General features: G+C 44.2%; 1 protein-coding gene across 1 annotated transcript; it reads left to right on the top strand.

Moving 5' to 3' along the window:
• The first annotated feature begins 504 nt into the window (after positions 1-504).
• LOC136786074 (uncharacterized) lies at positions 505-1,529 on the top strand. Its single transcript, XM_066747570.1, has one exon. The coding sequence runs from the start codon at positions 505-507 to the stop codon at positions 1,477-1,479; it is 975 nt and encodes a 324-aa protein (XP_066603667.1). The 3' UTR covers positions 1,480-1,529.
• The last annotated feature ends 10,342 nt before the right edge of the window (positions 1,530-11,871 follow it).

The following is an 11,871-nucleotide window of genomic DNA, read 5'->3' as shown; positions in this document are numbered from 1 at the left end:
GATGCCCACTTCCCCGTGGACCCCTTCCATTCCTCCAGGAGCCCCTTCCACGTGGGGCCCCGGGGCCCTTGCCCCACCACTACCTCCCAAGAAAACCGGGCAGCGTGGTCCAGACCACGAGACGCACGAGATCCTCGCAGGTAAAGTCAGTTTACGCAACGCTTCCGTGCGCGAAGCACATACCGGGGAACAACTCGAACCCAATCGAACCCACGAATCATCCACCACGATATTACACCATCGGTAAATACACTGGAAGGAAGACCTAACCAGAGATCGGTCGCTGATAATCGAAACGGTCAAAGGTCAGACTAGTCAAGGTCCACAAGCCGAACCGATCGATCGATCGAGAAGAACCGATTACCGATTCCGTGTTTACACGGGGTCGTTCGAACCTGGAGAACCCCTCGATGCTGAGGAGCAGCCGCCCGTGTATTATGAGACTGAGTTGAGGAGGTTCGAAGGTTGATTATCAAAAGGGACGCGAGCAGTGATTCTGAGAGGATGACAACATACGGCAGTTTTCAGCAGTACGATCTGCTCGACTCGGAGGGTTACGGATCGGCCAGTAGTCCAGAGTCCAACCGCTGCTGGCCCCACCAGGAACAGTATCCACAGCCCCCGAGGTCAAGGGGCAGCAGTTGTGGTAGTGTCAGTTCGGTAGATAGCCAAAACCATCAGGAGTACCAGGAGATCGGCGCGACGAACGCGAGTTTCCACGTGACAGCGCCGCCAGGATTCAGCTTCTCCGAGTTCTACGAGGCTTATCACCAGGAGTCCAACCAAACGGACTATGGCAGCAATCCTGGACCGAGGAGCATGAAGGACCACGCGAAGCTCCTGAGGATGAACGACCAGTGCTACGAGACCACCGCCAACTACAACGCTGACAGGTCGACCTTCAACGAGTCATCCCTCCTGAAGCAAGACTACCAGAAGATGACGTCGGCGCAGCATACAGCTAGTGTCCTTGGGAATAGGTGCGAGTATCCCCATCAGAGCCAAGAGTCGTTCAACGCCAAGTCTTACGGAGCGTCCAAGGGCAACGGATACTTCCTGAGAACGGAAGCGAATCCTTATCCTCAGAGGGACGTTTTGTATCTGGGTGCGACCTACAGCGTCCAGAGGAACGAGACTTGTAGCGGTGATTTAGCCAAGTGTGATCAGGCCAGGTACCAGAGGGCAGAGGATAGTCAATTGGACGCTTCCACCGTCGAATACGGTGGTGGTCATCATAAAGGCAAGGATGGCCTGCATAAGATTAAAAGTGGAGCCCCGGGCGTGGAGGTTCTCCGGAAGAGGAGACTGGCCGCCAATGCCAGGGAGAGGAGGAGGATGAACAGTCTGAACGACGCTTTTGACAGGCTCAGGGATGTCGTGCCGAGTTTGGGTAATGACAGGAAGCTCAGCAAGTTCGAGACGCTGCAAATGGCTCAGACCTACATATCGGCCCTCTACGAACTTCTGCAGAGGGAATGAAAGCGTGCGCGCGATATCTGCACAGCCATTATTCCCTTCTGCCGATGGACCATTCCAGCAGCAGGAATTTTGCTCCGGACCGAAAGGTCCGCTGGAAGTTTCCGGGGATCCAGGATGTCCTGATGCTCGCTCACATCAGGAGTCATTGACCTCGATCCTGATGACCCAGATCCTGCTTCGCCGAGATCTCCGAGGCTGACGATGGTCTTTCTTCGTACGTCAAGATCAACGAGGATGTCAACCGCTTGGATGAACTTTCTACTTGAAAAGCGTCCGAGGAAGCTGCGCTCGGAGTGTCCAATTTTCTCGGCCGATGGAGAAAACGACGTGGATTTATCAAGAAGCGACGCGACGGATTGAGAGATCGTCGTGCGTGGCAGCAGAAATCGCCACGGGACACCTCGCGCATAGGTAAAATGACGAATTGCCGAAGATGAATAACCTATCCAATATCCGGTCTTCGTTAACCGCTCGCTGAACGAGCTTCGATACTGCTATCGACTTAACGGTAAAAAAACACATCCAGCAATAATCGAGTCTCGATTCCATCTTTCCTTCAACGGACCGTAACGACGGGTACGTTTATTCCAACGCAGCGATAATTAAACAGTATATAATTAAAACTAAACAATAAATAAAATAAGAAAGAGAGAAAGAAAGAGAAAAATGATAGAAATGGAATTGTAAAGAGGGCTGGATCTTACCGGATTCTGAATTTATTCCGGGATTTTTCGTTTGATCGGCGAATCGGCTAATTAATAAGATTCAGGGTCGCGTTGCGAGTCTCTGGTGGTTTTATTGGAAGAATTTAATCAGCGTTAATTGCGAGTTGGCGGCGCAACATGATATTTCATTGCTAATATTTTTCACCGTGCCGACATTGCTGCAGGATTCCAAGATATCTTTTTCGAGGCTGCGCCACACGCGATAGGATCTGGAGCAGCGGATGAAACGCGACTCGTGAACTATGCGAGGAGCCTCGAAGATGCCGCGCGGCTATCAGGAATTCGAAACTGCGATCGAGAACGCGCGCGCCACTCGAAAAATCAGCATCTATCTCGTGTCATGTAGCGCAGCTAGAAAATATAGGTATACACCTATATATACATATATACCTCGACGCTGCCAGAGAAAATTGGTCGCGAGTAAAAAATCCGTGCATCGCATAATCGAGGAGAAACGCGTCCCCTAACGCGCGCGTGCGATCCGATTGTTCTTGAGAAAAATCTCTCGACCGCACATAGGCCAGTTTTTCTTTCCTTTTTACAAGTTTCAAGGAACTTGCTGTAAATAACTGACGATTAGGGGTGTATAAGTTATTACGAGGCTGTAGGTAATTTTGTAAGTAAACAAACAACACGATTTTGCTGGCAACATCGCGTGTTGGTATCGATACGGTGCTAAAAGATTTCCAGGCCGAGCACTGCTTCGCTATATATATATATATAGTCGAGTCTATGTGTATGTATATTATACCACACACAGCAGAGAATTACACAATGTGTCATGTAGGTACCCGCGTCGATTGAATTAGGTGGAAAATTTGAGGGAAGAATGTGGTTGGCCGTGAGAGACAGAGAGGAGCTGCCAGGAGGGTGAAAGGGAATATGCTTGTGTGCGTGTGCGTGCGTGTGTGTGTGTGCGCGGAGAAAAATCGTGGATGGACAATGCGGTGGCTCGGGAGTCCTTATTCGGCCGGGATTCGCCGACAGTGCTCGCAATTAGTTGTATGCAAAAATCACGCGCGGCGGGACAAATGACGGCGGCCGGCCACCTCCACTTAGCAGTCAATCACAATTAAATACAATTTTGCGCGGACTGCTGGGCCCGGTAATGGTGCAAAAAGAGAGCAAATTGAAATCTCCTAGCTGACAGAATGATAGATGGTGCCTCGCTTCTTCCAGCGAGAATCCTCCAATGAGAAAGCTCTTACGATGCTATCCCGCCGGGACACCAAAACACAAAAGCCACCAAGCCGATTTCTACCGCTAATATCGCTAATCGTCCCTTCCACTGTAATCCGCACCGATCATCCTCCTCTTAAACTACTCAAGCGACGAGTTAGGTGGCCACACACCGTCTAAACTCTATCACCACACGCGTATACACCAATACAAGTGTTTCTCCAATAAACAATATTTTTATCTATTTATGTAGACATTTTTTACTCGTAACTTTCTTCAAAACATTCCTCGTCATTGGCCAGTTTTTCAGAGAAATTCATTTCTTTATTTTTGATGGCGAGTGGTACTACTCGTGCTTATATATAGTGGTGTAGAGCAAAACGATACAAGCAAACACTGATAAGTCGTGTCTATAAGCATAACGTCTTCATTCGTGACATTTTCCTTCTTCGAGTTCCTATTCCAACCCCTGCAAGAGAGTTTCATGATCTTTCCTTCATTTTCCCCCTTTCACCTCTTCTCAATCTCTTCGTTATGCAATTTTTCATCATTTTTACAGATCCTTTCCAACTTTCTCAATAGGACCTCTTGTATATATATATGAAACTGTAATTTTATCGCTAAATATCTCATTGTGTTGAAAAAGCGTGAACGCATCCAGAGTGATCATGGCGAGTCTGAAGCATCGTGTCGACTACAGTACCTAAGCGAATCGTGAACGGTTTCGTCGCGTGTTCCAGGCAATTCAACTGAATTAATCCAACTGACGAATGTGATTGAAACATCCAAGTATTATTAGAAGACTGCGATCCTGGGAACGCGCGCGGAACCACCTTTGAGTACCTTTTTGTAAATAGTACGTGAGCTCTAAGCTTTTCGTCAAATATATTCGTACTAGCCGCTCGATTTCAGAAAAGACTCTCATTACCTAACGAAGCATCTTTCACCGTTTCCTCAAAATTTCTGACGAGTCTCTTCCGAAATCGCGCGCGCGAATCCCTCTAGCTTTAAGGCCTTCGGCGATCGGCACATGAATCATTTAAATGGACGAACAAACGAATGGAATTCCCACAAATAATGTTCCTCGATCGAGACCAAATGTATTTAAGCAAGTGCAATGTTAATAAAAAAATCAACTGTTTGGTAATTTTGCGTACGAGCACTGATTTCTATGAACCTAGCCCAAACGTTTATTTTTCAGTGGACCACTATACTCTGTATAACGGAAGATTTTTCAAATACTATTTTCTCCCCTTTGCGATGGTTGTTTTGCTCGTGACGTTTTGCCGCTCTCGTTGGAAGACCGACGCCAGGAATTATGCAGATTTCGAGGAGCGTCTCAGAGTTGAATATTCGAGAAAGAGCACTAGTAAGTATAATACGGAGCCACGAAAATTATCAGAATCGTAGGATCGTGCCCGCTGTAATTTCTATTTGGGATGCAAGGTCTTCCTAGGGGAGTCGCCGAAAAAAGATGCGTTACAAATAAGATGCATCCGAGCTGCTGCGGACTTAAACTATTCCTCGGGGCCACCTACCATTTCTAGGAAGCCCCTAGCCACCTGTAATTGCCGTTGATTCAAGCATTTCTATACTTGCCAAAGTCTCGACTCGCCATGCAAAATCATTCAGCATCACCCTTTCATTAATCTCGTACCTTGTATTCTTTATTTTACGATGCTTCTTTTTTCCTTTGGAAAAATACGTAAGATTGCTGGATGGAGGTTTGATGAACTTTTACGAGAGGAAAGTTTAAGAGGGTGAGGACGTACACCGTACGTATATATATATATATATATATATATATACACACAATAATCTAATGAACCGATCAAATCTAGCGAGACCTTGGCGAGGAGTCGAGCAAGTTCTTGGGTAGTTTATGGTACCGCGAAGGTTGTATGGGGGAAGGTGATATGGTGGGGGTCGAGAGGGGGTCATGCATATCGAGTCGCGGGAGTTATGCGAGATAGTGGCCAGGTATCTTGGAGGCACGTAAGGTGTTCCGTCGCCCATAGGCGGAAAACATAGGGAGAGTGAGTGCGTTGCCTGGTATCAATTTGTCTGCCTGGTAGCAGGTTCACTCGACCAGACGAAGGTCGCTTTGTGCGTGCCGCTATCCGACATTCTATCAAATCCACCAACATTCGCGATGCTCTTTCAGCGACCCCAACCACTCCATTCCAATTATTCCTCTCGCGAGAAAACCAAAATTCAAACTTTCCATCCGAATTTCTATTGTTTCTATTCTCAATCGGTTCTTCTATATGCCATATATTTATATAATAAAGACATCGGAAGGATGGCTCGGAAAGAGAGTCGCATTGTTCCAGAATCCTCGAGAACCGGGCGCCACACGCTGGGACCATCCAAATTTCTCATCCGTTCAGCCGAGGAGCAAAAAGCTACCCCAACGTCCTTTTCTTCAGCAGAAACCAAACACGTGCCAAGCGGAACGAATAATTAATCATTATACTCTTCACACGTGTTTTTTCTTCTTTAATGCACATTTATACTATTATTATATAATAATAATTATTTCAATTATCTATATGCACTTTATCATCGAGTGTTGGCCGAAATAAATCTCATCCTAACTTCAGATTAAACTTGCACAGGCACGTAGCAGTGAAGTTTTGAGAGACACTCGTACGTTTAAGATGCGTGTGGTAGCACGCGAATACATGTACATCATGTATATAACGACTCGGTCGATACGGAAGAGCAGGGCAGGTAGCCAGAGGCAGATCCGGAGATTTCTACTGGTTGCAGGCTCCGTGCGACGACATAATCCGCAGAAATCACCCATCCATGCAGTGGACCATGCGAAATGTCGTCCCGTTAATGCCCGTTTTATGAAAATCCGTCACGGTTAGCTCAACGCGCGCGACCACTCCGTTATTGACTCTCGTAAGATCCTCTCGCGCATCCTCCAGTCTGGATAATTAAAACCAACGACAAACCTCCAATTTTTCCTCACTCTCCGACCCTCCTAATTGGATACTCGGATTAATTTACGCAAATTAGCCGGCCGACTAACGAGATTATCTCTCCTAACTCGTTCTTGTCTTCCCGTCGTAAATCCCGAGAGCGAGAGAATTGACTGGACCAAGCCTTGATCTACTCGCTTAATTAGGTAAATCAACGAATTGTATGTTAAGCAAATTAACGAATCTCCTATGAAATATATTATACGACCTGAAGAGTGTACGCTTTAATTCGCTCCGGAGTGTGGACGTAGGAATTCATTTATCTCGCTAACTCCGAGAGATATGGATTTTTCGCACGAGTACTCTTTAGAACATACCCAAATAGAAGGGGGGCTCGAGAAGGTGTCGTGCAAAAAATAGACATCGTTCATAGTTGCGCGGAGATAAATGTGAATTTTTACGTCCATGACCTCGAAGAATTGATAAGTGTACGTGCATCCTATATGGTTTGAGCAAATTTAGCGTTACGGGCTCGAGCGAGTTTGGATTCTGTTTCTTTCGAGAGGCTGAAAAAGTGGGTGGAAAAGTGGGGAGAAGAAAAGGTTGCGCGCGAGGACGCATTCCAATGGGACTCGTCGATTTACCGGTGCGATTCGTTGCTCGGCCTCGCGAAATGGCACAGAGACGGCGCTAATTTGATGGAGTGGCGTTCAGCGCGCATCTCTCGCGCGTCATCCACGTCCGATTCATTGACCGCGCGTGCGTTGTGCGCTGTCACCGCATAACCGTTGTCGTAATGCGCGCCGGACAACTCGCCCCGAGAGCATAAGAAGCCCACCAGCCCCCCCTTTCCCCCTCAGAAACGAAGAATCAACGACGGTGGAAAACAAGTAGCGAGGATACGAAATGTAATCTCGAATCATTCGATATTCTAAATTATAAACAAGATCAGAGAGTTTTTGTAATTCTATGTGCTATATATAATGTATGTGTATATAGCGTACGGTCTTTGTCACTCGAGCGCAGAGTCTGAATAGCGAGGTGAAATGAACGAAGAGGAAGTTTAACGCGAGACGCACGAGGAAGGTGCTTCGCCGAGCGAGGAAGACTCTTGAGGAGAATAAAGCAGCGTGCAGGGGACAATAATATACGGCTACGTCATTAATTCAAGCTCAAGCGCAGAAACACCTCTCTTATTATTGCCAACGCGGAAGCGACTTTCGAGGGTCGAACCACACCGAGGAAAAAGCTTCCGTACGGAATGCCTGTGATATTATTAATTGGAAAGATCATGTCAAATTTATTTGCGAGAGGCGATGATTGAAAAGTTCTCTAATCAATTAAAGATTCTTTAATTAGAGGTGTCATTTATCAATGAAAAATTTTCCAAGAGTCTCTCTCCTCCCTATCCATCTTTCGTGCTGACACAAATTAATCTCATACTCGGTATTAGATATTGCTTTAGTCGAATGGAGAAAATTTCTAACGGATCGCTTTTATATATACAACCATCACGTACGTCCTTGAAATGTATTAATTAATCGACGGTAATTACTGTCGCGAGCACCTGCAACAAGAATTTTTTCCAACTCCCAACTCGCGATTTGTCTTCGCGCCTGAAAACTTGTTCCCTCGCGTTCCATCGGCCAAATAAAGATGATTCGACGAACCCGAGTGGCTGCACACACAATTAGTATAGTGTTACATTAAGAACAGAATGTGAAAATTATTGAAGACCTCTGTTGATTCGACGAGAGCTTCGATATGACCAAAACGAGTCAGCGAATCATCCTTCTCATCACGCTGATTACCTTTCGGGTTTTAAATATTTTGTCACGATACCACAACAAATGTTTTTAATCCCATTTATTTCATCGTTCCCTTCTCGTAGACAGATAATAAGAATGCAAATTTTGTGATACTCGTATTTCCACAGATTTTAATCGTTAATTTACTATAACTTAATTATATCAGTTATCTTGCACCTCCGTCAACGAATATCACCGGTAATTTTTTACAAGAGACACCGAAAAACTTAGTTTATATCCACCGTGAATCGTACAATATGGCACAGCACGTGCTATACTTACTATAAAATAATTACATAACCCCCTCCATCTGATCGTGCTGTGTGCTGAAAGCATCTCGCGGTATCGCAATTATCCTGGTCGAGTCGTTTTAGCCTTAGGTAATACCATTCATCGAACCAACACCAGTCATTTTTTTGCACGCCGAAAATCGTGCTCCGAAACGAAGCGTTCCTTTCTCCCCTTGACTCTATAGAACTTATTTATACCGGTGTGCGCGAGCAATGTTTGTCCAGGATTTTATTAATATAGGTATATATACCAAAGCAGACGAAGACGTAACATCTGCTTGTGGTGAAATAATGACTGGTTGATCTAATAAAATTCTTGAATATCGAGCCAGTCGTTCCTGCTTATAATTAGTCATTGGTATTTCAGCATGCGAACCGACGTCACTTTTGCCTAACTGAATATTTCTCGGGGGAAAATCTGTGATTGGTGCAATTATCGGTACGCGTTAGCTCGATCAGTAGGTTTTAATAAGGGAATTAGAGCGAGCTTTTGAGGGAAAATCGTTTCGTTAAATGGAGATTTGAGGATTGAGCCGCGCGCATTGGGTGGAATAGCGATAACTTATTGGTGTACTCGACAGCTGCCCGGTTGGGGGGAGCCTTAAAAGTACCGATATCATAGTTAAAACTTTTACGACGCTTATAAATTGAGCAAGTTTAAGTAGAAGTTTAAGAGGTATCGTTACGTCTTGCATAAACTAACAGTTTATTCACCTGGTCGCGCGGTGAAAATCCGTTTGGAGACTCTGCCAATCATCGGACGGCACGAAAAAAACTCTCGTTAATCGTACTTAAAGGTAATTTGGCTACTACTCGGCCCACTATATATTCTCATCGATCACAACTTCCCTCCTTCCAGACGTCAAAAAATCCATTACGTCCTACCTCGTCGAACGATACTATATAAATGTAAAATGCGTTCGGAAATTCGTTTCTCATCAATTGCGCAAAAAAACAACCCAAGTATATTACACACATATAATTATATGGAATATCAACACGGTAAATTCACATTTTGCCGGGAAACGTGTGTAAAGTCATAAAATTGTTTAGAAATTTTTTTCAATCAAACGAATGAGTAGCAGCAATTTTATGAATATAATCCAACAGCATTTCAGATTACGAAGATGAGTCCTGTTTAAATGAAGTTCTCCGGGGATTAATAAATTTATTGGAGCGAATTTAGTGACGGAATGTGATAAGGCTAATTCATCCACGATAGTAAATTCGCGTTCCGTTAATACCTCGCGTGAAATTCGAGGTGTTCGTCCACTTTTATCGTCGATTTTCAGCGTTGAAACGAAGCTGGTCTTAGCAGGGAGTGTCTAATAGTCCGCTTGTTCTTGTAAACGGTCAGCCGGCTCCTATAAATAGTTGCACGCCATTCACGATCGTAATAACAGATCCTCGACAGGTTAACCGTCGATCTTTATCACGCTCTTCTAGACGCGCGATCCCGCGGATAATTAAATAGCCGATCGACCGAATGTCCACGCGCCTTTTCCACTCTTGGACGCAAAAACTCACCGATGCATCCCACCACGCCCCAAAATCTACAACGTCCAATAATAATATCCGCAACCGATCAACGATCGTTTCTTATTCTCTCGAAGGTAGAGCGAATAAAATGTTAAATTAATCGCGAACGATCGAATCGGTGAGGAAAAATTGAATCGATTAATTCTTATATTGGAATATATTAATATGATAAAGGAGGGGGGATAGACAATCGAAAAACATGGCGATCGTTACCGATACTTAAAATCTCGAGGCTTATCGATTTCTCCTCGTGCCTCGCAATAATTAAGGGGAAAAGAAACGAATGTGCGAAGCTGGTTTGCAGTAGTTTGTTGGAACTGTGCAAGTTGTGCCCGGAGTATCGGCAGCGAGAGCCACACCTGCCTTATCTATAGTGTTGCTGCCCGGTCTTTCCGCGACCGATCGACAATCGGATTCTATGTACTAATTTAGCCCGAAGCTCGGCGTCCAAAGACACGCCTAGTTGAGCTTTCCAACGAATGCGTTTGAAAGGGCTGCAGGAGAATAAACGATCCAGCCATTTAGCTGCTCGTTGAGCTAGGTGGCGGTGGCAGATCGACCAGCCGATTCCCTTAGAATTATCGGCGAACACTGCTGTCCTACCAGCAAACTCCATTCAATCAAACGCATACCAAAATGAAAAAGGACCAACACGACCGAGTCCACTGCGCAATAAATTCATGTTTAATTTAACTAACGATCGGTAACTCATCTATTAGAATCATTCGATTAATATAATCGATTTCATTTATTTCTACGCCACTGCGTTTTGCGCTCCGCTTTGTTGCACCTTGCCGCCTCCGGGAATGCAAATTATTATCGGTCCCTATACCTATACTAGAAAGAGGACAGAGTGCATTCTCGCCTACTGTACTCACTGATCTTTCTCTGTGACTTATCTTGCTTAATTGCATGGTCTACCTTTGAATTATTGCCCTTTTTGCAATATTAAATAGCTGCCAATTAACTGCCTGCTGATTTTCGTATTCTTTCCTCTTTCTTTTTCCGGCCCGCCAGCACCTCTAAGCAAATTCCTCGTCTCCTTTGGTTTTATTTTATCCGATCGATAACTCAGATTCCGATTATCAAATTTTTCATTTGATAATTTTGTCGAAAAACAGAAGCCAGCGCATACACTTTTTCCTTGAGTGGAACAAATATTTATTTATCATTCAGTGATAATCAGTTTCTGTCGGACATGTACGGTAAAAGAAAGTGATGTAGTAATTATTACTATACTTAATTATGATTATCCAATCAGAGCTTTGAATTGAAAATTTGACTAAAGTTTTTAATAAATGCTTTTAATTATTATTTTCAGTAATATTTTTCTAAATCTATAATTATAATTCTGTATTTTGTTCAAGAGTGAAACTAACAGTTTGACAATTTCAGCACTTGTGTGGTTAATTGATCGAAGAGAAAAAAGTCGGTAAGGCTGATTTTCGTAGGTGATGATACTGGTCAGGATATAAATATGGCCAGGTTCGTTAGCGAAATTAGCGAGAGCTCCGTGGGCGCACTTCCGTCGATGAATTGGAGCAGGAGATGGCGCGAGTACCGCGAGAAATGGACCGTCGTAACATGTTGTTTCCGAATTGAATAATTATGAAACGAATAATATTATATACATGCGGAGGAGTCATCGGCCCGCGTGCGATATTAATTTAATTATTTCTAATAATATACATTTTCTAGTGGAAATGACATAATGACATGAATTTTCAAATTGAAAGATTTTAGGTGAATGCATTGAAGAAGCAAATGTTAGTGATTATACGTAGAGTTATTGTGAAATTATACATTGAAATTAAACGTTTCGAGGATTTCTATGTCTTCAGGGTAGTTAGATAAAGCAAAATAGCAATGATTCCATGAAAATTACTTAATTGTTACGTTCTTCTAACAAGCGTCGGCAAGG

This window comes from Prorops nasuta, unplaced genomic scaffold, assembly GCF_024137725.1.
Source record: "Prorops nasuta isolate Cenicafe-Biocafe unplaced genomic scaffold, Cenicafe_Pnas_1.2 PNAS00003, whole genome shotgun sequence".
NCBI lineage: Eukaryota > Metazoa > Arthropoda > Insecta > Hymenoptera > Bethylidae > Prorops > Prorops nasuta.
Note: the sequence above shows the minus strand (reverse complement) of the source record. Positions and strands in the feature narration are given on the sequence as shown.